The sequence below is a fragment of the Furipterus horrens genome, unplaced genomic scaffold, assembly GCF_987537825.1.
Source record: "Furipterus horrens unplaced genomic scaffold, mFurHor1.1.pri manual_scaffold_11, whole genome shotgun sequence".
Lineage (NCBI taxonomy): Eukaryota > Metazoa > Chordata > Mammalia > Chiroptera > Furipteridae > Furipterus > Furipterus horrens.
In genome coordinates, this window is record NW_028327181.1 from 2540556 (window position 1) to 2567920 (window position 27365).

General features: G+C 57.6%; 1 protein-coding gene across 2 annotated transcripts; it reads left to right on the forward strand.

Annotated features, from left to right (window-relative positions):
- The first annotated feature begins 248 nt into the window (after positions 1-248).
- On the forward strand, positions 249-26972 carry RILPL1 (Rab interacting lysosomal protein like 1). 2 transcript variants are annotated; one of them, XM_090290718.1, is made up of 8 exons: positions 249-1133; positions 6501-6651; positions 11120-11238; positions 12175-12396; positions 18697-18869; positions 19682-19774; positions 24977-25000; positions 26641-26972. In XM_090290718.1, exons 1-8 carry the CDS (start codon positions 831-833, stop codon positions 26783-26785), a joined length of 1230 nt encoding a protein of 409 aa, XP_090146844.1. In that variant the 5' UTR covers positions 249-830; the 3' UTR covers positions 26786-26972. The 2 variants fall into 2 exon arrangements, with proteins under 2 accessions (XP_090146844.1, XP_090146845.1); XM_090290719.1 differs by lacking the exon at positions 24977-25000 and having other exon boundaries at positions 251-1133.
- The last annotated feature ends 393 nt before the right edge of the window (positions 26973-27365 follow it).

Below are 27365 nucleotides of genomic sequence, written 5' to 3' on the forward strand. Positions count from 1 at the left end.
GCCAGCGAGTCGTCCAGAAACAAGCGACCTCCGTCGGCGTCACCGCAGTCCCTTCACCTCCGCGATAGCTCGACCCCTCCGGGGCGGGAGTGGGAAAGGAGGAGCCAGGACCAGCGGGAGGAGGGGGCGGCGCGTCCGGACGCGCTCGGGGGGTGCTGGCGGGTGGGGAGAAGGTTGGCCGGGTGGAGCCGAGGTCGGGGGGGGGGGGGGGGGGGGGGACTCCCGAGTCGGCAGGTGGGAGGGGTCGGCGCCCGTGGGGACCTCAGGGCGCCCTCGGGCGGCTGAAGAGGGACGCGCCCCTCTCCAGGCCGGGATCGGGGCGGGGCGCGGCATCCCTGCGGGGGGAGTCGGCCACCCGGCTCCGCCGCAGCCAAAGTTTCCCGGAGCAGCGGCGGCTGCCCTTCCTTCCCAGGCCCTGCGCGTGGGCACGACACTCGCGCGAAAACTGTTTCCGAGGGCAGCGGGGCTCCCTCTCCAGCCAGACCCCGCGCCTCCATTGCTCCCAACTCGGATTCCCAACTTGGGAGGCGCCGCGGGCCTGCGCACGCGCGCCTTCCTCGCCTCCTCCACCTCCTCCTCCCCCGGCCTGGAAGCAGGATCCCGGCCGAGCCAGCGCCGAGACCCGCACCCTGCGCTCTCAGCCGGTTCCCGGGGCGCCGCTCCGCCCATGCCGACGCGGGCCGGCCGCCCGGTGCGCCCCCGCCCGAGGGCCAGCTAGGCGCGGGCCGGCGCGGCGGCGCGGGGTGGGCCCTGCGGGCGCTGCCCCCGACAGCGGCAAGTTTGGGAGTTGCACTAGTTTGCGGGGTCGGGGAGAGGCCGGGCGGGGGGCAATGGAGGAGGACCCGGGGTCGGCCGCCGACTCGGTGCTGGAGAAGAACGTGGCGGAACTCACAGTCATGGATGTGTACGACATCGCGTCGCTGGTGGGCCACGAGTTTGAGCGGGTCATCGACCAGCACGGCTGCGAGGCCATCGCGCGCCTCATGCCCAAGGTCGTGCGCGTCCTGGAGATCCTGGAGGTGCTGGTCAGCCGCCACCACGTCGCGCCCGAGCTGGACGAGTTGCGCCTGGAGCTAGACCGTCTGCGCCTGGAGAGGATGGACCGCATCGAGAAGGAGCGCAAGCACCAGAAGGTGAGCCGCGGCCTCCGCCGTCAGCCCATCCGGGCAGTGGGACCGGGACCCCAGGGCCTTTGAGCGCTGGGCACACACACGTGTGTGAACAGGGGGGACCAGATGAGAGGGGACCGACCGCGTGACAGACGAGTAAGGGAGGCCCCTGCTCCTCTTTTGCCCAGCTGGAGGCACCTGTCATAGACCACCCCAGGGAATAAGGGCAGTTCTATGGAGTCAGACCTGGGTTCCAATCCCACCTTTACCGTTTATTGGCTCTGTGACCTCGGGGGAGTTACTTAACCTCTCTGTGCTTTATTTCCTCATATGTCAAATGGTGGTAGTAGTAGGACCCACCTTACAAGAATTAAATGGGGTGTTACCTAAAATGCCTAGGTAATATTACCTTTTTTGAGAAGCGAAATCCGCTTCCTGCCCTTCGGTGTTACCCAAGACGACGAAATACCAAGCCCCTTTTTTCCTTCTCCCTCAGAACCCCCAGAGAGCAAAGGGGATGTGACCACCAACCACTGAGCTCACTGACTCCCCGTCTCTGGGTTCCTATTTGTAAATTGCTTCCCAAAGCTCCCTTCTGGTTTAGTAACCTGTGCTCTGAGGTGCTTTCCCCTCCTTGATTTTATCTTTAATCCTCACAGAACTGTGTGAGGTAGGAATTATTATCTTCATTTCACAGATTAAAAAAACAGAGGGGCTGTGTGGGAGGGGCGGATGTGTCCCCAGCTCCTGCTGAGAGAGCCCCCCCTGTGAGAGACCTCGAATGTGTGTTCCCCATCTGTTTAAATGGGGGCAGATTTAAAGCTAAGCTTCTGTCCTATGAACAACATTCCCTCTGGGCTCATGGATCAGGGCCTCCCCCTGGGCCAGGCGTCTAGACGAGGTCCCTGGAGAAAAGGAAGTGGGACTGTGGTTTCCTGCCCCAACCTCAGCCCAGGAAGCTCCTATCAGGCCGTTTCCACTGATAATAGGCGGAAACGTCATTCCTTGGGGGACCAGGGTGCCTAACCGGCTCTGGCTTGCTGTGTGGCCTCAGGAAACACACTTAGCCTCTCTGAACCTCGCAGGCAGGCCATCCCCTGTCGTGCAGGTACTTTGAGGTCCGAGTGTTTTCACGGACAGTAGCCCTGTCTGCATCCGTGGGGGGTCAGGGCGTGGGGGGTCAGGGGCACCAGGGTTTGTGAGGTTGGACTGTGTTTGTCCTCATGGGTCCCTGTGCCCTGGGGTCAGAAAGGAAACTCAAACACCCAAGTTAGGCAGCATTTCCCAGATCACAGTGGCCCATTTAAAACGGCCCAGGCCTGTAATTACTGTCAGGATTCCCAGGAGCGGGGACGTGGGAGCTAGAGAGCCTGGTTTCAAACCCTGCTGGTCACGGGCTCTGTGACGTTGGGCAGGTCACCCAGCCTCTCTGGGCCTCAGCATCCCCAGCTGTAAGATGGGGACAAGAGCCGCTCCCATCCTGTGGGGTGGGGGTGAGCATTAAAGCAGTTCACATCCATAAAGGGCCCAGGACAGAGCCTGGCTCATTGCGGCGGCAGTGGCGGGGGGGTGGGGGGGCTTACAAGTGTTAACCTTGTTTCAGGCCTGGAGGGGCTTCCACTGAGGTGCTCATAGTCTGATATTGGGGACCCACCCTCACCCCATCTCTCAGGGTGGGACGGGATCTTTGACTCCTCTCATGCAATCAGGGGCCAAGGGGCTCAGCTCAGGTCACGCAAGTCCTGGCACCCGCGTCCCCAGCCCTGGCATTTGGTTCTGCAGCGGGGCTGGGAGGCAGCGGAGGCCACAGGCCGGCGTCAGCTGGAGTTCCCGGCCCGCTGCACTTGTCGCCTGTGGAATGCTGTCAGCTGGGGAGTCAACACCAGGGAGCGCAGAGCAGGGCTTGTTTGTAAACACAGGAGGAGCGCTCATAAATCAGAGGGCTCCGTCCCTTTACCCGTCCCAGCCCCGGGCCCCTTTACTGAATTCATGGGGATCTGCGCCCCCACCCCCACTGTCTCAGAGGCTCTTCAAGGTGTTATTTCCACAGACGCGGAAAATGTCCTTGGTCTTACCGGCTTGTCTCTTCTTTCCTTCCTTCCTCCCTTCTTCTCTTCCTTGTTCTACCTGGTTACTGAGTCCGGAACCCCGTGGACACAGTGCAGCTAAACGCCCTCCTAGGTGACCTGTGCAGAGAGAGAACAGGAGAGCGGGTCCCCACCTTGGGCAGGGGCTGGGTGACAGGAAGGGCAGGGAAAACACAGATGGGCGTTAGAAAGCAGTGGCTGTGTGGGTACAGTTGCACATAATGTAAGTAGCATATGTTGTTCATTTAGTCATGAAGCAGATGTATTTATTGAGTACCTACTATGTGCCTGGCACTGCTCTGGGAGACAGCAGTGACCACCACAGATGAGGTCCTGGCCCTCGGGGACCCAAATGTTTACTACCGCGCTGTCCCACGGAAACATCACGTGGCTTGTCGCGTTAATGAAAAGACACAGATGAGGGTAACTTGTAACATCTCAAACCCAGTCCGTCCAAAATACAGGGATGGGCAGAAGTAGGATAACGGATATGAGTGACGTTCTTTTGAGTTCATGGAGCCTTTGTTCACGTCATCACGGTCATAACCTGCGTGTCTTTCCATGGGAAGAACTAACTGTAAACTGCTTTTGCCCATTCCTTTATGATTTCAACATGGGACCAATGTCACACGTTACTTTAATTGAGCTGTAATTGACATAGTGTATTAGTGTCAGGTGTACGACCTAAGGATTGGATACAAGTATATGTTCTGGTGAAATGATCGCCAGAATAAGTTTGGTTAACATTCATCCTCTCACGTAGTTACAAAACATATTATTAATTACATTATCTTTTTGTACTATGTCTTCTAAATCCATTGTTTGGCCTGCCCCAGCCCGTTATACTTGACTGATATGTGGGGGGGCTCTGTGCACTCCGCCCCTGCCGGGGGGGGGGTGCGCACAGGATCGGGCCCCCCAGCCTCCCCTGCACGGGGCAAGGTCGCATGCCCACTCTGTAATTCCGTCAGCACTTCTGCCTTCTGGCCTTGCTCTTCACCTCTCCTGGTGACCTTGAGCCAGCTCTGCAAACACTTGCTTGTGATCTCATTTCCTCAGTGCCGTGAGCTTCCTGACAAAGAGGATGGGATGTAGGGACTTACTTAGAAGGTGAATGGAGGTGATGCTGACATCCGGCCACCGGGGCTGGCGGAGGAACAGCAGTCTGCTCGCATGTTCTCCGCCCGCTCTGGGTGCTGGGCGCCGTTCCAGACGATTCACACCTATTAACCATTCAGTCCTCCCAGCAGCCCTCAGGGGTAGATATTACGCTATTTTCCTCATTTGCACGGCTCCCAACGATTGAATAACTTGTCCAAGATCAGCTAGTGATGGAAACAAATTGAATTGTATCCATGCTTTAAATATTTCATTTTATTTATTTACTTTTAGAGAGAGGGGCAGGGAGAGAGAAAGAGAGGGAGAGAAACATCGATGTGTGGTTGCCTCTCACGTGCCCCCAACTGGGGACCCGGCCCGCAACCCAGGCCTGTGCCCTGACTGGGACTCGAACCAGTGACCCTTTGGTTCGCAGGCTGGCGCTCAGTCCACTGAGCCACAGCAGCCAGGGCTGTATCCGTGCTTTAAACTGCAAGAACATCCGACACAGGCAACGGCGATGATGTTCTGTTCAGTTTATGGTTTTACAAAAGGCCTTTTATTTTCCTTTGGTAACAGCTTTATTGCATATAATTTGCATGTTATGCAATTCACCCATTTAAAGCATCCAATTCAATGTTTGTAGTCTATTCACAGAGTTGTCCAGCCGTCGCTACAATCAGTTTTAGAACACTTTCATTACTCAGAAAAGAAAACCCGTACCCCTTAATAGTCACTCCTTCCTGACCCCCCAGCTCTCTGGGCCTGGACAACTGCTGGTCTGCTTTCTGCCGCTGTGGACTTATCTCCTCTGGATATTGCACATTAGTGGGGTCCTACAATATGTGGCCCCTTGTGTCTGGCTGCTTTCACTTAGCGTAATGCTTTCAAGGATCATCCGCATTGTAGCAGGTGTCATAATTCGTTCCTTTTCATGGCTGAGTAATATTCCATTGCACGGAGAGGCCACATTGTATTCACACACGCAGTGCACGGATGGACATTGGGTTGTTTCGCTCTTTTGGCTGTTGTGTGTAGTGATGGGGTGAACGTCGACGTGTGTGTTTTGTGTGGACATGTTTTCATTTTCTCCTGGGAAGATCCTAGAAGTGGAATTGCCCAGTCATATGACCAAAAAAACAAACAATTTATTAATTAAACATTGTGTGTTTATTCTAACATGTTTAAGTTTCAGTCACCTTCAAAGTCCTCTCCTTTTGATGCAACACACCTATTGAGACTTTATTTTCCCACTGCTCACAGCAGTTTTGGAACTTACTGATTTTGATGCCTTTTAGTGCTTTTGACATTTTTTGTTTTACCTTTTCCACATCGGCCAGACATTTCCCTTTCAGGGCTTCCTTTATCCGGGGAAACAAAGAAAAGTCGCTCAGGGTGAGATGGGTGAATAGAGAGGGTGGGGCATGGGGGTCCTGCCGTTTTTGGTCCCAAACTGCTGAATGCGCAGCGCGGTGTGGGCAGGTGCGCCTGTAAATCACCCACCATGAAACGGGCAGGCGCACTGGAAGCCTGTCCTACAGAGCCCACCCTCCAGAGGATAATTCCGTTTTGAGGGGCCCCCCTAATATGGAAACTTTAACACTTGGAGGACCTGCCAGGCTGCCCTCCGTTTTGCACCCCACCCCCAGCAATGCGTGGGGTTTACAATTTCTTGTAGCCATGCCAGTACCTGTTATTATCTGTTTCTTTGATGACAGCTGTCCACGAAACTATTTTAATAGAGGAAGCTTGTGTGTGTTCACACGAGCCCGTGAGCCCCTATATGAGGGCGTCTGGGAGGGAGCCCTGCGTGAGACATACGGGGAGCTCTGGGGCCGCGCGGCCGCCCCAGGGTCTCTGCAGCCTCTTGTCTCCCTTGGAGGGAGGTTTGTCCTGGCTGAGGGTCTGTCCCAAGGTCAGGGATGAGGGCTCCCCGGAGAGAATGGGAATGTTGGGGTCCCCGTAGCTCCGGGCTGCTCACTCCTCTCTCCTGTCTAGATGGTCAGCAAGTGCAGTTGGGGCTCCGCATTGTCCTGGGGCGGTTCTGTCCTGGCCGGTCCTAACGCAGGAAGGGCGCCTCCTGGTCCTTGCAAAGTTGCCACGCAGGCCAGTGGTGGCTGAGGCCTGCCGGTCCTGGGGAACGCAGCCCGGGAGGAGGTGCCGCTCCTGCAGGCTGTGGCCCCACGCTGGCCTGTCCCCTCCGCAGGAGCTGGAGCTGGTGGAGGACGTGTGGCGAGGGGAAGCGCAGGACCTCCTGTCCCAGATCGCCCAGCTGCAGGAAGAGAACAAGCAGCTCATGACCAACCTCTCCCACAAGGACATCAGCCTTTCCGAGGAGGAGTTCCAGAAACACGAAGGTGAGAGGAGGGGTGGGCCTGGGGGGGTCAGGAGAAGGCTGTCCCCACGGTCCTCACCAGTGACTGATGGTGACGGTCCCTGAGCAGTGGCGTGCAGTGCTTTCTCCTTTCCAGACCTTCGTCTCCTATTGTCGCCGTCACTCTGCCCGAGGGACATTGTGTAGCCTAATGACAAATGTTGAAGCTGAGAGGTTCATTCAGTAGTTACAGATCCCTCACTTTTCTGGGCACTGGGGCTGCACCTTGGACAAGAGGCAGCATCTGTCCTCAGGAAGCTTGTGCTAGTGTGGAGCAGACAGGTGGTAACTATGGAAGCCAATGAATGGAGGACCCTGTTCCCGGTGGTGGCTGGTGGCATGGAAGAGGTAAAACGGGGATATGATAGAGGTGCTTTGGTGAAGGGCTTCTTTACATACGTCTATCAGAGAACCCTCCCTGATGAGTGACACTTGAGCACAAATGAAGTGATGGAGTGAGCCATGCAAATATCATGGGAGGGAAGCATGTGCAAAGGCCCTGGGGCATCAGTGTTTATGGAAAACCAAGGCCAGTGTAATGGAGAAGACGGTCAAGGGTTAAAGAAGAGGTTTGAAGGATCAGCAGGGGTCCAATCACATAGCTTCTTAGAGGCGCAGGTTTAGATTTTATTTGAAGTGTGTGGGGAGAAATTGGAGGTACCTGTCCTAGGCCTGTGTTTGGCAATGAGCACCCCAGGATAGCAACCCAGGTCTGAAGGGTGCTGGAGCCCTCAAGGGTCATTCATCCTACCAACAGTCATCTAGAACCTTCCATCCAGGCCCTCTGCTGGTGCTGGGGAAGCACACAGAGGGATCTGGTTGGACCCCCCCCCCGTGGGCTTCTTCCCACTCAGGGGCTGCCTGTGGTCCCCAGGGATTCTCAGACCCGTGCCTTTCGTCCAAGTAAACATCTTGGGTCCTCACGCAAGCCCCCTCCCCACGTTTGATGGGGTGGCGGATGGACGTTTGTGGGGTGCCTGAAGTGTGGTGACGACTCCCTGGGACTAAAGGAGCACACTGATGAGGAATGCAGGGACCAAGAGAAAAGGCGATGTTTGGTGCAGGTGCTGGAACTCTGTTCTCCTTGCGTTTCCTTGGTTGAGATGTGAAAACGGGGGTCTCAGTGGCTGTACGCATGGGCCCAGGTTCGACTCCTAGGCCCAGTACGTACTGCTGAGTGACCTTGGTCAGGCCACGTGACCTCTGTGTGCCTGAGCGCCCAACATAAAAACGGAAGTAACCACCTTTTCCTCATGAGCTTGCTGTGAGGGTTAAACGGATTAACGTGCGGACAGCACGTGCTCTTAGCACGTGTGAGCTGTTATTACTGTGACTAGTGCGGGCTCCTTATGGAACAGCTGAGAAAAGCGGAGGCAGAGATTTCCTTGCTCCTTTTCATGTCTTAGTAATATTCCACTGTGTGGCTAGACCACACTTGGCCTATATGTTCATCCGCTGGTGGACTTTTGGGTCGTTTCCAGCGTGGGGCTCTTAGGAAGAATGCTGCTGAGAACTTTCTGGTACGAGTGTTTGTGTGTACGTGCCATGTGGTCAGTTTGTCGAGCTCATCGGGGAGCCCGTAGCCATCTTTTCCTCTGGGACGTTTCTGCAGGGCATGGGAGGCCTCTGGGGCTGACCTGGGAACTCCCCTGCCGGCCCGAGGGTCACCCGGAGGCTCAGGGTCCCAGGGGTGGGCCCAAGTGCTGTGAGCTACTGCCGTGGGTGTCGCTGCTCCGTGTGCATGCCGCCGTGCGGGGAGCGTGGCTCAGCCTTCCGCGTCCTTGCCCAGTTTGCCATGAAACTGCCCACGAGGCGTGACTTGAGACGCCCTTCCTTGGCGTCTCGCATGGCGCCGGCTCCCAGAGGGTTAGCTCGGGGGGCTGGGTTGTCGCTCCCCAGCAGCCCCCACCGCGCGGAGAGGCTAGGCAGGCGCCAGGCTTGCCTTTAGTGGTTATGTTTGTTTTGCACGGGAAACCATGGGAACACAGGGACAAAGGCAGAGGGTCCCTGGCGGAAGGTGCGGCCTGCCGAGTGAGCCTGAGTGCCTCGGGGAAAGGCAGGGTTCAGGGGTGCCCCCGTGAGATGGGGTGAAGGGGCTGGCCCTGGGCGGCCCAGTGCTCAGAGCCGCCTCGGCAGTGCTCTGTCCCCCACGCCCTGAACATCTCCAGATGCAAAAGCATTTCCCTGCCCTCGGTTTCAGGCATCCGTCAGCTGGAGGGCAACGGTGGGACCTGCTTGTTAGCACACGCGGAAATAAATGACAGGTGGCCAAGCCGTTGGACTGGGAGATGGGGGCACAAAGCTATGCTCCAGGGTCTGGGAAATTCTTGGGCTCTGGGCAAATAACACCATCGCCAGGAAAGGAGGAAAACTGAGCTGGGATGTGCTTGCTGGTCCCATCCTGAAGTTCCTCACCTGCCAAATAGGAATGACAACTGCTGACTCCCAGGGCTGACTCCCAGGGCTGACTCCCAGGGCTGTGGAGAAGTACCTAACATGGCGCTGTCCGAGGACAGCTGTGCTGACTTTTCCTACCAGGGGAGATTCCTGTGGAAGCCAGGAGTCCCTGGTAGGAATGTCAGCTCAATAAAAATGGGCCCTGCACCCTCACATTAAAAGGAAAGGAAATACATTTTGTTTTTTTAATGATGTTTACTAAATGTGCAGAGTGGTACGTATAAGCATCACAACAATCTAATTTTAGAACTTGACGTCACCGCAAAAAGAAGCCTTGTGTCCAATTACAGGCCACTATTAATCAACTTTCTGTCCCTATTGATTTGCCCACGGTGGATATTTCAGATAAATGGAGTCGTGAAATATGTGGCCTTGGTGTCTGGCTTCCCTTACTCAGTATCATGTTTTCGAGGCTCATCTGTGGTGGAGCATGAATCAGTGCTCCACTCCTTTTTATGGGTAATAGTCCATTGGCTAGACCAGAGAGACCACCTTTTGTTTATCCAAACGTCAACGGATGTTTGGGCTCTTTCTTTCTTTCTTTCTTTCTTATTTTTTAAAAATTTTATTTATTTATTTTTAGAGAGAGGGGAAGGGAGGGAAAAGGAGAGGGAGAGAAACACCAATGTGTGGTTGCCTCTCACGCACTCCCAGCTGGGGACCTGGCCCACAACCCAGGCCTGTGCCCTGACTGGGACTCGAACCCGTGACTCTTTGGTTCTCAGGGTGAGCCACACCAGCCAGGGCTGGGCTCTTTCTACCCATTGCTACAATGTTTGGCCATTATGGATGGTGCTGCTGTGACTGCTACTCGCCATTCCCATGTAACATTGTATCTTAGTCTTTTAACCAGTGACATGGTGTCCCACCGTGTGGAAGGGCCTTGTTTATTTGACTGTGCACTTGCTGGGGGACGTTTAGATTGTTGCCGTTTTTTTGCGCTACAAAGGTGGCTCCTGCAACACCAGTCCCACGTGTCTCTTTAAATCTCCGCATCCCGAGTTGCGGGTGGGCTAAGCGATTGCTCAGAAGTCTCCCAGCCTGGGACAGAGTCCTTGAGTCTTTTAAAGACCCTTCACCCTCCTTTAATTTTTCAAGGCACTGTTGTTCCCACTCCGGGACTTTATTGTAGCTCCTGCCGCCTCTACCCTCCGGGGAGGGAGGACTGGTATTTCCATCTTACAGATAAAAGGACAGCTGATACTCACTCTCTGCCAGGCCTCCTGCAGGCACTGCTCACAGATTAACCCCTGCAACCTCACGGCCCCAGGTGGGGGACGCCACAGGATCTTCATTTGCAAGGGAGAAAACCAGCCACGGTCAATAGCAGATATGGGGCAAAGCCAGGATTGAGTCCCAGAAATCCAGCTTCAGCCCCGAACCCTGACCATTCTGTTCAGCGCCTCTGGGTCTTACAGCCACAGACGCCCATAAAGGTGGATGATACGTGGCTGCTGACAGCTGGGCTTCCTCTCTCTGATTCATGCTCCACCCGCCCCCACTTAGCTGGGCGTGGAGTCTGCCCCCCGCCAAGGATTAAGAGCTGGGCCCTTGGTGTCCCCCGCACCCTAGAGCCTGTTGTAGGGCAGGTGCTCAGAGAGCAAACAACAAACACTGCTGTGGCTTTTTCCCAGACTGCCCACATCCAGTTTCAGCCCCACCCCACACACGTGGATACCCGCTTCTGGGGGAAGATGTTAGCTGTGTCCTCTGGTCCCCAAACCGTGGCCCAGGCCCTGCCTTGCAGCAGTGGCCCAGGGGTGTTGGGGATGCTCATGTATGGGGGTGACCACCTGTTTGGGAATGCCCGGCCCAGGAGCGGCGAGGCCAGCAGAAAAGACTTGGATGGGACGGAGCAACGTGGGGCGGGGTGAACAGGAGCTGAGGCCGGAGGCGGCCCCGGGGCCCATTTCCCTCTCAGCAGGGAACTGGCAGGTGGTTCAAACAGGACAGGCAGGCGGACTCACCCCCAGGCCTCGCTTCCCACCCCCCAGGCATGTCGGAGCGGGAGCGGCAAGTGATGAAGAAGCTGAAGGAGGTGGTGGACAAACAGCGTGACGAGATCCGTGCTAAGGACCGGGAGCTCGGTCTGAAGAACGAGGACGTCGAGGCTGTAAGTGACGAGCCCGTATTCTGTGTCCACTCCCCCGGCCAGGAGGTTCCTGTCCCCACGGGTAGCATTCCGTGAGCTCCGTGGGGGTGGCGGGGAGTCCTGCCTGAGGCTGGCTGGCCTAGTCCTGAAACAGCAGGAGGGGGTGTGGCCCTTTCCTGTGACCTGACTCCTGCCACACACACCCTGGGGCGGTCCTGAGGCCCCATCAGCCTTTGCTGTGTCCATCCAGGGGAATATTACTCAGCCACGAAAAGGACGAATCACTGGCACCCGATACAACCTGCATAAACCTCAAAAACATGCTACATGAAAGTCAGCAGCACAAAGACCTCATACTGCATGATTCCATTTATTTGAAATGTCCAGAATAGGCCCCCCCTTGAATAAATGGTTCTGGGGCCCACCCCCTTCATGCCCACCAGGCTGCTCCAAGAACCTATACAATGTCTCTGCTTGAATTAGAAAGAGACACCCTAGTCCCTGGCTGGGTAGCGCAGTTGGTTAGAGCATCATCCCCATGCATCACAGTTGTGGGTTCAATCCCTGCTCAGAGCATATACAAGAAGCAACCAATGAATGCCTGGATGACTGGAACAATAAATCAATCTCCCTCTCTCTTCCTCCCTCCTTTTCTTCTCTCAAATCAAAAGAAAAAATAGAAAGAAAAGGACACCCCTTTCTCAAGGCATGTAACTTCCGTCTGCTGGGAAATTGTCACGTACTAACAAGGCACTTATCTTCCATCGGTCATCAGATTATCACAGTAAATACACAAAGTGCCCATCTCTGGCATCAACACCGTTCTGTGAACACACGCCAAGCAAGGGGAGGCGTGTGCGGCACGCGTGGCCCACGCGTGTAGCGGGGCACCTGTGCCAGGCGCTGCCTGAGCTCCCGTGCGTGGCACCCCACCCAGTGGCCTGTCTGTCCCCCCAGCTGCAGCAGCAGCAGACCCGGCTGATGAAGATCAACCACGACCTACGGCACCGCATCACCGTGGTGGAGGCCCAGGGGAAGTCCCTGATCGAGCAGAAGGTGGAGCTGGAGGCCGATCTGCAGACCAAGGAGCAGGAGATGGGCAGCCTGCGGGCCGAGCTGGGGAGGCTGCGGGAGAGGCTGCAGGGGGAGCTCGGCCAGAACGGCGAACCGGAGCCCCAGGTGAGGCGGGGCCGCGCTGAGGTCCGGGGTCTGCGAGCTGGCTCTGGCTGCACGGCCGCCTCGTTTTCCCCGCGGGGTGGGGGCGGCGGTGATCCCAAATATCAGAGCCATTAGAGAGGAGGAGGAGAAGCGAGCCGGGGGCGTGGGGTGGAGGTCGCGGCGGGCGCCTCTGAGCAGCACGCAGAGCGCCTTCCAGAACCTGTTTTCTGGGGGAGAAAGGCTCGGGACGTTTATCCCCCAGTGGCGGCCCCCGGCGCGCTAAGGGGGACGCCCTATGCTGCCCGTGTGGCGGAGATCCCGGGACAAAGATGGAAGGAAAGCGCGTGCCGGCGGGGGCGCCCTGTCGCGTGGATGGGATGACACGGCTGCAGCTGGCACCCGGGCACCAGAGGTGTCTGCCGTGTGGCCGTGTCCCCCGCTCCTTCCGCGGGTGTCGGCGTCTGGTGCATTTTGATAGGTGGGCGAGGGCAGACGTGCCGTCTCAGAGAAGCGCAGGCCTCGCTTTTTCCGCCAGCTGGTTCCTGAGCGTGTGGGGGTGCAGCTGGGGGCGCGGGCCGTGCTAGTCTCCCGGGCTCCAGGTGCGGGCGGTGACGCCGATGAGCTCACCGGCAGGTTGGCTCACGTCCTGGCACCGTTCTTAAGCAGCTTGTGAATTCAGGCCAGACACTGCTTGTTGTCTGAAGGACAGGCACCTGGGAAACGGGGAGGGAAGAGAGAGAGGTCTTCCGAGGGGAGGTCAGGGCCTGCTTTTGGCTAAAACTGACAGAAACCGAAGTTAAAATGGGGGAAGGATTTTTTCTTTCTTTCTTTCGTTCTTTCTCTCTTTTTTTAAGGAATTTTTAGCTGTGTAACTCAAAGCTTTGCGTTAAGGGTAGCTTCAGGTGTAGCTAGTCCCAGGTGCCCAAATGATGCCATCGGGAATTCATTTATGACCTTCTGTGTTGGTGTTGGGTTCACAGTGGCCCCTGGTTCTCGACCAGCTTTGTAACGGCAATGGAAAGAAATGGCCTCTTTCCCAAATTCCCAGCAAGAGTCCCTGGGAAGCCGCTCATCGGCCCACCGCTGAACCTGTCACTGTGGCCTGAGATCCTGAATGTGCATGTGGTCCATTCCGTGGCCACATGGCTGCCCCGGTGCCACCCATCCAAGCTGTGCGCCCCTGAAGTGAGAAAGCAGAGTTTCTCCAGGAGAACATTGCAACGCTCGGCCCAGAGAGTGTGGGAATGGATGCAGGCCAGGCAGAGACAACCGCCGCTGTCTGCGTGCCAGAGAGCCAGGGCCGAGCGTGCCACACACAGAACTAGGAGCAGTGGGGGAGAGGATCCCTTCACAGGGTCTCACCAGGGGCCGACGGGATCGCCCTGAGTTTATGGACGGCAGGTTGACCCGGGAAGGAGCTGGCAGCAGACATGGCTGTTGGGGGCCCTTTGCAATGATCCAGGCAGGAACGGTGAGGGCTGGACCAGACCTAGGGCAGCGGGATGGACTGGGAAGACGCCAAAGAGTCACAAGGCGAAGCCTGGGTGGTCACCCTTCCAAGCTCCCCGCCCCACGGAGCTCAGGCGGGACCAAACCTGGGCCGCAAGCCTCCGAGCCCTGCTCCAGGCCTCCTCAGCAACAAGGACAGGGACATCTCACACCTCCTTGGCCCGACTGCCTGTGGGTTTCAGTTTCCCGTCGGCACCCACGGGGCGGGACAGGAGCAGAGGAGTTACATCAGGTAACAACTGTGACTAATCCGCGGAGCTTCTTTCCAAACTCAGGGCAGCTTCACCGGGTTGGGCTCTGTCCCTCGGAGCCGGGTGGGATTCAGGAATCTCGTCACTCAAACAGGGAAGGCACTGGCGGTGGCTTTGCCACCTGCTGCCCTGTGACCTGGGGCCCGGCCATCTCCTCGGTGGTCAGTTTCCTGTCTGACCACTGAGGGGAACGGGCTTCACCTGACACAGTAGCTCCAGTAGCGGGCTGGGGTCGCGGGCCACGGGAGCGTGGCGGGGGCAGCGGGCAGCGGGTTCTGAGCGGACAGGCAAGGGCCGCGCAGGCCCTCGGGCGCTGAGGCGGGTTTTACGGGGTGGGTGGGGGGTGCAGGGGCGGAAAGTGGGGCCGGCCATGCCAGGCGGGAGGAAGAGCGCGAGCCAGACCAGAGGATGTGCAGGCTACGCTGGGCTGGGGGGCTGGATCGGGCAGGGCACATGGGAGCTACGGAGGGATCCGGGGCTGCGGTGGAATCGGTCGCCTCAGGCTCTCTAATTCACCCCTTGATTCCTACGATCATCTGTGGGCGGGGTCACTGCCCTTTGAGTGTGATCTCCAGTAGACGGGGCTCCCCATGTGTTTTATGACATCTTTATTAAGATAGAATTCATGTACCAAACCGTTCAACCAAGCAAAGTGTACAAGTCAGTGGTTTTTAGACATTCACTTCATTGTACAATCATCGCCACTTCCTAGAACATTTCCGTCACCCCAGAAAGCAGCCTGGGCCCAGGAACGGTCACTCCCATCTCTGTCCCCCGGCCCCCGCCACCACGGGTCCGCTTGCTGTCTCTCTGGAGTTGCCTGTTTCCAGACATTTCATGGGAATGGAATCAGACACCGGGTGGCCCTGGCTGGCTTCTCCACTCAGCAAGACTTCTAGTTCACCCAGTTCCCCATATTTTAACTGGAGATGTTCACAGACGTATACACCCTCAAGAAAATGAGGGGGACTCCTTGTCCAAAGGACTTAATATAAAATCCGTGAGAAAACTGGAAAGCTAATGGCTACCGCCTTGAAGTCTCTGTCTCCAGTCCTGACAGAAGCCTTCCCGGGAGGCTGGGTTTTCGGGCTGAACTCATGCATGGTAGTCCTCCCCTCCCAGCCCCCCATTGCTGGGCCCGGCGCACAGGACGTGGCCTTGATGTGCCAGGCAGCGGGGAGCGCGCCCAGGAGGCCAGGCCTCGGGCTGAAGGTCCTGATAGAGACAGGGCCTCCCTAACACCTCTCTGGACAGGCCCCACAGCCTGTGGGTCTGACTCAGGCCTCCCCAGGGAGAGCTGGGGCCTCGGGGCATCTCCCACAGGCTGTGCCTGCAGTGCCTCGTGGGACCAGCGGACGACCCACGATAGATAACCCGAGCCACCTCCGCGTCCCCGGAGCCGTAAGCCTAGAAGGCCCGCGGACAGGCCAGGTGCTGTGCTGGGACGAGCCTTCGCCGTCTCTCTCGGGCCGGCCGGGTGGGCGGGGCAGCCCTGGGCACCGCGTCAGGGCCCGGTGGCCTCTGGAGAAGCCGGAGCCCTGGGTGGTCCCACTGCTGCGCCCCCAGGCAGTGGCCCCAGAAGCCAGGACTTGGTGTCTGGGAAGCTCCCGTGCTTTCAGGGGATCACGGCACTCCCCCATAAAACAGCGCTCCTCCCCCTGAGAGAAAAAGAACCCAGGTTCTCAGGGACCTGGGGGGTAAGCAAGGAAGGACCCCAGCTTGAGCGCCAGTGTTCACGGGAACCCCCGATGTCTGGGCGGAAGGCGATACTGTTGGGTTAGCGGCCCCTGCCGCAGACGCGGGGAGACTCAGGACACAGCCCGGTGAACGGCAGGACCTGAGCTGTCGGGAGGCGGGGCTGGAGCGTGTGTAAGCCTGGGATTCGGGTCCAGGGAAGGGCCACTGGTGCCGAGGGGCCAGGCAGAAAGGGCGGAGGGGTGAGGTGTCAGCAGCCATGGGAAGGGCGTGTAGAAGGGAGCGGCAGCCACGCAGCATCCGCCCAGTGTCGCCGTGTGCGCCCGGGGTGACCCCATGCTCCCATTTTTACCCAAAACGAACCCCCAAACGCAGACTCTAGTGTGAAATCTTCCAATCTAAACTTCTTGATGAAACATTTTAGAATTCAGTGAGAGCCCAATGAAATGGGGCCGGGGGCTGGGGGAACGAGGGCCTAGCAAACTCCTACACATCCGTCAAGACCCCGTGCACAAAGACCACATCTGCAGTAACGCCGCCTCCTCTGATCCTCCCAGTTAGAGTTTGCCGTCCTCGCCCTGTAAGTTTCTATTCGTGTGTGCCGTCGCCCCACCTGCACCTGTCCGGGTCACCGCATCAGCTCAGTGACCGGCAGGCACAGCTACTGGGCATCAAGGACGCTCCGTGGTTGGCCTGGGGGAGTGCCTGCTGTATCCCAGGCACTTGCCGTCCACGGTCCTGGGCAGGGAGTACCGGCGAGCGTGTAGCTGTCCCGGGGAGCTGAACACCAGCTGCACCCTGACAACACGGCGCACCTGATGGGTGCCACCAGCAACACCTGCAGTGCCGTCTTGGGAAGTTCAGCCCCCAACCCCTCCTGCCCTGGTTCTTGGGTGGGAAGAGGCCCCCCTCTGTTGCCCGGCTGGCTTGGGGGGGGCGGCTGTGTCGGCCACCTGCTGCCCCCCTTGCCTGCTGACTCCAGGCCACACCCACTCCCCCTGCCCCTGCTGCCACTTGGCTCCTCTGTCACCTGATCTGCCCCGGTGGGTGGTGTCTCCTTTCAAGTGTCCTTTCCCAGAACAGCCTGTCCTGACGCTCCCAGGATGCCTTCTGGATCCTTCAACATCCTGACCTGGCGTCACCCCTCTAGGCTGAGGTCCTTTGTCACTGTGCTCTGCGGGGGGTCTTGAGGGGGGGGGATGGGGGCATGGGAGGGTCTCTCTTTCAATCCTTCACCCTGTTCCAGAGCTTCCCCACTCGTCCTGAGCTCCTGTCCACGCCTTCCAGTTGGTGATGGGACGCTGCAGCTCAGTACGGGCCTCCTGCAGGGTTGGCTGGCTGCCTCGAGGCAGCTTGCAAAAAACTTCCTTGCTTTCAAAAAAAAATGAGGGAAGAAATGTGTTGGTGACAAGGTGGAGAAAGCAGAACCCTCCTGCCCTGCTGGTGGGAACGGAAAGTGGGGCAGCTGTGGGGGACACAGTTTGGCAGCTCCTCAGAGTTAAACAGAGTTGCCCTGTGACCCAGCAGTTCTGCTCTTTAGGTGTGTACCCCAAAGAACTAAAAACAGGTGTCCCAACAAATCGCTGTACACAAATGTTCCTGGCACATCGGTTACAAGCGTCAGAAGCTAGAAGCAACCCCAGTGCCCATCAGTGGACTAAAGGATAAACAAGGGCGGGGGTGGCGTCTAGCCAGGCAGGGGAATATTACTCACCCAGGAAAAGGAACGAAGCACTGACACCTGCTACAATGTGGATGAACCATGAGAACATGCTGCCAAGTGAGAGGCCACACACAAAGGCCATGTGTTATGTGATTCCATTGATAGGAAACATCCAGAACAGGCAAATCCATAGAGAGGGAAAGCAGGCTGGGGGAGGGGCATGGGGCGTGACTGCTGATGGGGGTGGAGTTTCTTTTGTGGGTGATGAGAATGTTCTGGAACTACAACATTCTCTGCAGTTGTACAACATTGTGAATGTACTAAACAGTACCGAATTGTGTATCTTAAAATGGTAAATTGTATGTTAAGTGTACTTTATTATTTAAAAAATATTTTAATTTTAGAGAGGAGAAGAGAGGGAGAGAAATATTGATGTGTGAGAGATACATCAATCAATTCTCTCTTGCATGCCCCCAACTGGGGACCTGGCCCCCAACATATGCCCTGACTAGGAATCAAACCATCAACCACGAAGCCACACCAGCCAGGGCTATTTTATCATTTTTTAAAAACTCCTTTCTATGGCAGAGGGTGGGAGGGCCGGGTTTGGGTCTGGCCTGGATCAGGTGACTTAGCATGCTGGGATCCATACGTGTGACCCCTACCCCCACCCCCGTGCTGGGATTCCCCTGAACTCCAGTGACAATGCCCACAGCCACTGGGGAAGAAAGGACTTGACCAGAAGGCCGGTAACAATGGGAAAAGGCATGAGACTTAGTGTCAAGTGGAAAGAAACAGAATGATGCGTAGGCTGTGCTCCCAGCAACCTTGGCCAAGCCGGCAACGGTCGTGGTGGCAATAGGAGGAGAGGACACGGGGAAGGGCAAGCAGGCAGGTTTGCGGAGGTGGCGGCGGGGTGGGGATGCTGTTTCTCTTCCTTGGCGGCCTTTGAATGCTACTTGTAATGAGACCCTGAGTCTGGTGGGGAGGTGCGGGCGCCCTGGGCCCGGGGACTGAGAAGGCGAACGGTGAACAGGTGGCTGCTGGCTTCCGTCTCCCGGGGACTGACTGCACGGACCGGCAGCGGAGGCCCCCGCAAGTCCCTAAAATAGCGCCGTCGGCAGGCAGGTCTGTGTGACGGGGCGCGGAGTGGGCGCGGTGGTGGCCGCCAGGAACCCATTTCGGCATCTCTGCTTCCTGCAGGCCGAGCCGGGCGGAGAGGAGAGCATCTCAGAGGCGGAGAAGGCCGCCATGGACCTCAAAGACCCCAACCGCCCCCGATTCACGCTGCAGGAGCTGCGGGACGTGCTGCACGAGAGGAACGAGCTCAAGTCCAAGGTGTTCCTGCTGCAGGAGGAGCTGGCGTACTACAAGAGGTGGGTCCCTGGGGGCTCCCGGGCCGGCTCCTTCCGGGGCGTGCGGCGCTCCTGGATGACAAGGGTCGTGTCTGTGTCCGCTCTGGGGTCTCACAGCCCCTTCGGAGACTCTCAGGTTCGGGCGCATTTTACAGTTCAGACCTTCCCGGCTGTTGGGAAGGAATACTCTCTATCCTGTGTGTAACCTGCCCCCACCAGTGAGATCTGGGGCAGCTCCCCAAAATAAAATACATTAACAGATTTGCAGCAAAAGGTACTAAATGGGATAAATTAAGATTGTAAACAGCCTCACAAGAGTTCGTGTCAGGTTTTGCCCCCCACTGAGTGACCAAAAAGTGAATTTTGACTTTCAGAACTTTTGGGGGTTTTGGAATTGCAGCGAGGAGATGGGGGAGCTGTGCAGCCCACCTTCCGCTCCAAGGTCAATAACCTCCTTGCACGTAGGAAAGCCGCACTGCCCAGGATGGGAGCCGCCAGCCACGTGTCTGTGGGAGTGAGCGAAATCAAACACAATTTGAAATTCCGTTTCCCCGTTGCACTCGCTCCGTGTCCAGCGCTCCGTGGGCGCTGTGGCTGACCGCCGCCACACTGGACATTCAGGTCACTGTGCAGAGACCAACACGCAGCGCTGCCTTCCTCTTAACTGGCCAGACCCCAGGCAGAGAGGCTGTTGGCCACAGGCCGCTGGTGCCATCCTCCTAGGTCTCCTTATTCCAAGTACAAGCCTTCCCAGACAGACAGTCCCCTTCTGGAATATTCCAGCTCTCGTCGAATTTCTGACTTTTCTGTCTTACACCTCTCAATCCTTCCAGTGAAGAAACAGAAGAGGAAAATCGAATCCTTCAGCCTCCGCCCATCGCCCACCCGAGAATGTCCCCCCAGCCAGAGTCTGGGATCAAGCGACTGTAAGTGGTGTGCTTCCGGCACACGGGGCTGCTCGCTCGCGGCTGACCTGGCAGTTCACACGGCCTCTCACTTCCGGGCACCTGCTCCAGGACCGGGCTTGTCACTAACCACCTCCTGCTGAGACGGGCCTGACCCCAGAGCACGTGGGGCCTGGCCTTGACTTTGAGTTCATCTTCATACCCGGATGCTGAGCTCCCCCAACAGGCCCCTGGGCAGAGAAGTTTGGGAAAGGCCAAGAGGGGCGGGAAGGCCGTGGGGCCCGTGGCTGCGTCTCAGGTGTTCCTTGAGTGTATCAGGTGGGCTGTGTCCTTGAGAACAGCAGATACAGCGGGTGGGGGAGGTTCATGCTGCTTGAGGGCTTGGGACCCCAGCTCCGGGAGGTCTAGAATGGCCCTGGGTCCACACCATCTGTGCGTTCTTCTGGTGACTCACCACCTGTCCCTCTGTCTCTCCATTAAGTATTTATTGGTACATAATTCTGAACATGCAGAGTTGGGTGCTAAGTGGCGGGGTCGGGGGATCACCCAAGAAAGAGCAACCCAGTCCTTGCCCTCAACTAGACTTAAAGCTGCTCCTCGGTTGTTGGCATCCAAGGACCCCTTTGAGACGGTGATGAGAGTCTGTAGACCCTTTCCCTGTGTGGGGGAGGGGCATGGGCAATGTTGCAAACAATTTCAGGCTCATTGACCCCTGCAGCCCTTCAGATAGAGGGTTAAAAGCTCTGGTCTAGTTGGCCAGTGTCTACTGAGGACAGTGCCAGACCCTGTTCCTGCAGGTGACCTCACTGTGTCCTCACTGTGGCCCTGTCGTCCCGTTTCAGAGTCAAGGAGACGGAGGCCCTGAGAAGAACCACCTGCCTCGGGTCACACCACTAACGGGCGGCAGAGCTGGGGTTCGAACCCAGGCAGCCCGGCCCCGGCGCCGTGGCTTCAGCTCTTTGCAGGGAGCCTTGTGTTCTTCCTGCCTCTCGGCCTTCTGGCTGTACCGAGGCTAATTACAGGGGAGGCCTTGGCCCTTCCCCCCAAACCCCAGCGAAAGCGTTGGGGAAGCCCATGGTGTGGGTGGAAAGCCACCAGGCACATGGGGACAGGAACCGAGGTGTTACTTGGAGGCCACCTTTACATTCCAGTGCTGTTTGGAAATTCGTGGCTAGTCCTTATCCTGTGACTGGACTTAACGCTCAGCATTGGTGGACAGGGAGTGAGAAACGTCTGCCCTGTTAGGGCCAGACCTCCGCTCTGGGCGCGAGTGCCTCGTTCAGATGCTGGCCTGGTGGCCCGAGGGAAGCCGGCCGCCTCTACCGTGTGGGTCCATGTTGGCTCCTTTCCAGGCCTCTTGCCAGCTTCAGGGTGCTTGGTCCCGATCGTGCTGTGCTGGGTTGGCGGCAGGGGCCGCTTCCCAGTTCTGATTAGGGATAACTGTTTCCCAGAACCAGCAAGGTTAAAACCAGCTTCCTCCGCATCCCGACAGCGAGTGCAAGGCAGACAGGTCGTAGCCCATCTCGGGGGAGGGGAGCCCTTCGGCCTCGATTCTGTGAGGCCCTCGGTGCGCAGGAGACCCTCGCTGAGGGCTTCTCATCCAGAGGTTGGGAAGAAATGGGAGCAGCTTCGCTGAAATTCCCATCTCTCCGCCAGCCCCTGCCCGCCCGTGAGGATGAGCAGAATCCGTCTTGTGCTGTAATAGCGACGGCTTTGGGTTAAAACCTGGCGAAGCTGAGACAGTTTCCTAAGCCGCACAGGCCCTCCCGGGTGAGGCCAGGAGACCGGCGTCTGCTGCCTTCGGCTCGTCCCAGAGCTTCAAAAATCAGACCTTTCTAGCATTTTCATTCCCCGTGTGCCGCGTCTCCGTGCCTCCGGCGCCGCAGTTCTGAGTTGGACGTGGCTCTAAGGGCGCCTTCTGGAGCTCTGGTTCTGACCCCGGCCCCCTCGCCCTGAAACGGGCCCTTCAGAGTGGGCTTTTGCAAATCTCAAACTTGTGGAACCCCGAGGAAAGTTATCAGAAAGTAGCTTTTTTTCCACTAGTTCTTCTACCCGCGCCTGAATAGGTTGCAGTGTCTGATCCTCTATTTCCAGATCATTCCGGAAAGGACTCTGGGACCCCATTTTCCAAGTCCTTCTCCCGATTATCATGGGCTCTGGGACTGGCCGGAGAAGCAGCTGGAATTAGGGAGCCACAGACAGACAGACAGACAGGGAGACACATACAGAGCGATAGAGAGAGACAAAGAGGGAGGGAGGGAGGGAGAAATCAGAGTCTCCCATTCCCAGAGTGCAGGTGGCGCGCTCCGGGCCACCCTGGACTGAGAGGGGGTAACTAGAAAATCAAACTGGCACAAAAGGCTTTTGACCAGCCCAGGCAGGACACTGGTCGCCTTTGTCCCTCTTGGCTGCCGCCTGAGAGTGTCATCAGTGTGGCCCCGGAGCCCAGAGCCTGGGGCAGGGACGAGTCTTCCCTGGGGGCCAGGGAATGGCCGTTCTTCAGAGGTCTCCATGCCTGCGTCACGCTCCAGCCCTCACTCCTGGCACCCGTCTGGCCTGCCTGGTCCCTTGAGGTCCTTTCTTTTCAGGGTGTTGGTCACACGGTCCGTTGAGTGCAGCTCACGGCTGCGTCCCAGCTCAGCTCCGTGCCCTAGACCAGTTTCCCCGCCACCACTGCCGTGACGGCCGTAACTGCCGTGGAGGTTGGAAGGGGATTCACCGGCCTCGAGCGCTTGAACCGAGGCGTCTTCCCCCAATTCAGAGGTTCAGAGCTGAGCCCCATTTCTCAGATGAAGAAGGCGAGGCTGGGAGAAGTCCCTGGATGTCTTAGGTCCTGCTGCTGGGAAGGGCGGAGGTCAGGATGTAACCCGCGCCCTCCGCCTCCCGCCCGGCTCTCCTCACCCCCTCCCATCCAGCGCTGGCTGTGGGCTGGCTGCCCAGTTCCCTTATCTCCCAAGTGCCCGTGAGCCAGAGACGCCAGAGTCTGCATTTCTGGGCTGAGCAGCGCCAGGGAATTAGAAACCCTGCTGCCAGTCAAAACAGGGTGCCCAGGGGATGGTCCAAGAATAGCTTGTGACCAAGCAGCTGGCCCGAGAGGGCGGGCTGGCACCTCGCCGGCAGGTCACGCGGGAGCGTCTGAGCGGCTCCAGCCTCATCCGCAGTGGACGCCAGGCACCCGCGTCCCCTCTGTGTGGCCTTAGCTCTCCATCGGGGTCCCACGGATGTGCACACAGCTTGCTTTCCGCTGAGCAGGGCGGAAGGGCTGACCCGCAGGCAGGAAGCAGGCAGAGGGGACAGAGGGCCGGCCCGAGAGGCCATGGAGCAGACAGCTGGCCTTCCACGCCGGAGAGGCTGGCCCTGGGGTCGGCGCCACCCAGGTACCCAGCAGCAGTGGCAGCCGCTGTCCCCGCCCTCCTACCCGCCGCCCGCCCTGCCTCAGCCCAGAAATAGCTTCTTCACTGCGGCACATGCCACTGCCTGAACGCCGCTGCGGGAGCGTCCCTCGGTCTGTCTTCCAGACGTGTGGCAGGGGCTTCTAACCCACCACACCGTATCCAGGACATAAGCTTTTGCCAAAACAAGTCAGTCTTCTTCGGGCAAGCAGCTGTCCCTCTAGAGGAGGTGGCTTCTGCAGGGAGGCCCCTGCGGTGGGGAGGGCAAGGGGCTGTCCTTTAGTGAGCCCCATAGGCAGTCACCTGGCTGGAACCTTCCAAGTGTCCCCAGGCCCCTGGGCATCAGTCTGGCCCCAGTCACATCCCAAATGAAGTCCAGCATGTCCAGGTAGGCGAACATCTCTCTAGGCAGAACACCCTCCCCCCTACATCCGAGGCCACCCCGCACAGACTGTGTCTTTGGGGGCTCCCTGTCGTGCTAAGAGAGGGGTCCTGGCAAAGGTGGGTGCAGAACCGTGTGGCTTGGAGCCCTTGGAAACCTAACTGTGCCCTCTGGCCTGGCCTCCAGGGATCGGGCCCGTTCCTTTAGCAAGAGGTCTCCCCTCTTCTTGCTGTCACCATGAGATGTCATGCAGGTGGTTCTGCCACGATGCCAGCTACCCTGTGGGGTACATCAGAGGTGATCCAAACCTACAGGGAATGCCCAGACCTCATCTGAGACGGTCACTCTTGGGGGCGTTTCATGCCCCAGGCAGGCGGGCGGCCGAGGCGCCCAGCTTCAGCTCCCGTCCGCCTGGCTGCTCCGGCTGCCTCCAGGACACGGCGTCTGCAGCTCCGGCAGGCGGGGCAGACGTGCCGGGAGACACCCAGGGGCGTCACCACCGCCTCCCACAGCAGGTCTGGACTCTGTGCGTCCTTGCGCCCAGGCCTGCGAAGCCCCTGTCTTCCTTCGGCGGGTTGTCACGTACCATGGTGGTGTGCTAGGGACGCTATCACAAAAGTGCCACCAACCGGCGGCTTCAACAACAGAAGTGTGTTCTCATGGTTCTGGAGGCTCGACTGCCAGGGTCACAGTGTCGCAGGGTCGGTTCCTCCTGAGGCCGTGAGGGAGAACCTGTTCCAGACCTCTTCTTGCTTCCGGTGCTTTGCTGGCAGCCTCTGGCCTTGGTTGGCTTCCAGAAGCATGACCCTGGTCTCTCCCTTCATCTTCACGTGGCTTTCTTCCCGTGTGCACGCCTGTCCCCGAGGCCCCACCCTACTCCGGTATGGCTTCCTCTGAGCTAGTAACATCTGCAAGGACTCTGTTTCCAAAGAAGGTTGCGTTCCGAAGCCCTGGGGTTGGGACTTCAGCGTGTGAACGGTGGGGGCCCGGTTCCAGCCAGAAGGTGTCACCGAAGCCCGCCCCTGAGCTGGCACGTGGGAGGAGGGGGCCAGCGTCCATGCCCCCCGGGTTTATCTTCTCTGTGTCTGTCTGTACTTTCCCGACCAGGATCTTTACAGCCGTAATGCCCATGGTGGCGGCCGGACTGATCCTGGACGACCCCACGCTGCAGCCTGTGCGACGACTTGCGTCCCTCGTAGGCACTGCGTGTTTCTGGTCTTGTTTTGGGCTCTGCCTTCGGAATGCTCGCTGCGGCTGCCGCTGGGCTGGCCTGGCTCCCCCGGCCACGCGGGCTGCATGGCCGTCGCCGCGTGTGCCTCCGGGCCGCGGGTGTCGGGCGCGACTCCCGACACACCGCACGCGTGAGGCCTTGGCTGTCTCGGCTCCGTCACCGATAACTCTCTTTGTCTTTTCTGTTTCCATTCTAAAACCACCTTGTCCATGATCCAGTAAAGAAGTTCCGTTAAGTGACGGGTCAGTAATCACCGCCCGCTGTGACACCCCCGCCCCCAGAGTGATGCTAACACTGTGTCTAAGATCTTCACGCCCCAGCTTTCTAAACCGCTGTGTTTTGCCAAGCCGTCCTCAGGAAGCTATTTGATCTTGCTTTTTTTTAAAAAAAGAGAGAGAAGCAAAGGAGGGGACTGATGTGCTGATTCTGTCTGTGTCCCCTTGGACAGGAAGTAGCCAGTGGCATGTCCGCCTGAGTCAGGCTGAGGGGACCCATAACAGTGCGGTGTGGCTGCTCTGTTTGGCCAGCTCTGGGAAGTGCTCACAGTGACCCGGGACGGAAACTGTGCCTTCCTCAGCCACTGCACATCTGATGTAGAGAAAAGAGACCTTGGCCGGGAGGGCGAATTTCTCCAGCTAAAGTTGGCGTGTCCCGGCTTTACGATAAAAGACCACTTTATCCTGGTAGGAAGTGATTGTAGGATCTAGTAACCACAGACTAGTAAAATCATTTCACCCAGATGTGATTAAAACTGAACGCCACAGGCCACAGCATGCGCACGCACGCACGCACATACACACAGTGAGTGACACACACACACACACACACACACACACACACAGAGCTGATAGGTGAACAGACACAAGGAACTAAAAATAGTTGATCTGAAGCTTGGATTTCTCAGTGGTTCATTCCTGTCCCTGCCCCCGGGAAGCATAACAGCAATTACAGCGCTTACCAAGGTCAGAGACCAAAATGCACGCGTAGGAGAACTCCGTGAGAATGAAAGGAATCCTAGGGAAGGGCGGGAGGGTCAAAGGACAGCTGGCAGCTCAGAACGGGTTTTGGGAGAGGCTCACGCGTCTCTGCTGAGGTGGGGTTAAAGCAAACCTTGTATTAAATGGGCCACCTCCTAAGCTTTGGGCCTGTGATGTCTACCTTGATCTTTCTGGCATTGGATGGTTCACTCTGATCAGTGATCAATAGTCACAGCTGTTTTCAAAAGACCTCTTGGTCTCCGTTTGCTATTTCTAATAGAAGCAATAACTTCTAAAGGCTTTCACCATAAATGTTTGGGACACTCCAAAATGCGCTTTCCCAGATTTCACTCCCATGCGACATTCACAGTGAGCATCTAATCAGAGAACCAGGTGCCCTATTAATGTATCTTTTTAATGGTCTCATTTTCCTTCGGTACCTACTTTCGCTTCCCCCTCAGCAGTAATAGCCTTGGGACCTGGTTTCCTGAATCATTACACACACGACTACATGCAAACGTTCGCCTTTTATATCAGAATCATCCTACATCGCCCACGGCTTTCACCTGTCACTTCCTCTGCATCATTGGGGTTAAGAAACCCACCACGTGTGTTTCTAGTAGCTTTTTACTTGCACTTGTGAGGAGAAGCCCTCGTAGTGGTTGAGGTGTCGCGTGTCACACGCGTGCACACGCGCTCACACCGCCACCCCCGAGGTGCCGTGGCCATGATACACAGAACCCCAGCTGCTTTCTAGAACAGCCCGACCCACTTCCCCGTCCGCCTTCCACGCCCTGACTTGGTTTGCTCCCTCCTGCCGTTTGCTGCTGTTGTGTCCCTGGTGTGGCAGAGACCTGAAGTGTGTGCCCGAGGGCGGACGCTCACTTCTTTCTTTCCTTCCGAAGGTTTAGCTTCTTCTCCCGGGATAAGAAGCGTCTGGCCAACACGCAGAGGAACGTGCACATCCAGGAGTCTTTTGGCCAGTGGGCCAACTCCCACCGTGACGACGGGTACACGGAGCAAGGACAGGAAGCTCTGCAGCACCTGTGACCGTGGCCCCCCTCTGCCCTGAACCAGCCACCACCAGCACCCGCGACAGAACCTGGCAGCCCCGGGGGGGCTGCCGTGCACACCTCTCGGTTCAGGTATCCTCTCCAGCCTGACCCCACAAACCAACTGCTTTGAGGAAGCACATTGAAAAACTGATGCCAAACTCGACAGAAATGTTTATTTATCCCCATTGATAACAGACGACTGATCCCTTAGGATACATATTTAATAAGACCGTGCGTGGAGGCCAGACTTTTGCATTAACTTCAGTAACACACGCTTCTTTAAGCCAAATACATCACTTGCCACTATTTAACTGCTGTTTGACTGCTTGGTATGAACTGTGGGCAGAGGTGTTACCATCACTTCTGTCATTCTTAAGCGGGAGAGTAGGTTTTCCTTAGTTATGCTCATGAAATTGTTACGGTGACAGCATCTGTACAGGACGGGTCCATCAGACAAACAAATGGGGCCTCCGAAGTCACAGGACAAGACACAAAGCCACAGAAAACACGGACGGCGGTCCTCCCGCTTGAGACTGAGGCAGCTTTGCCAGAGCTGGTGCTCCTCTCCCGCCCGT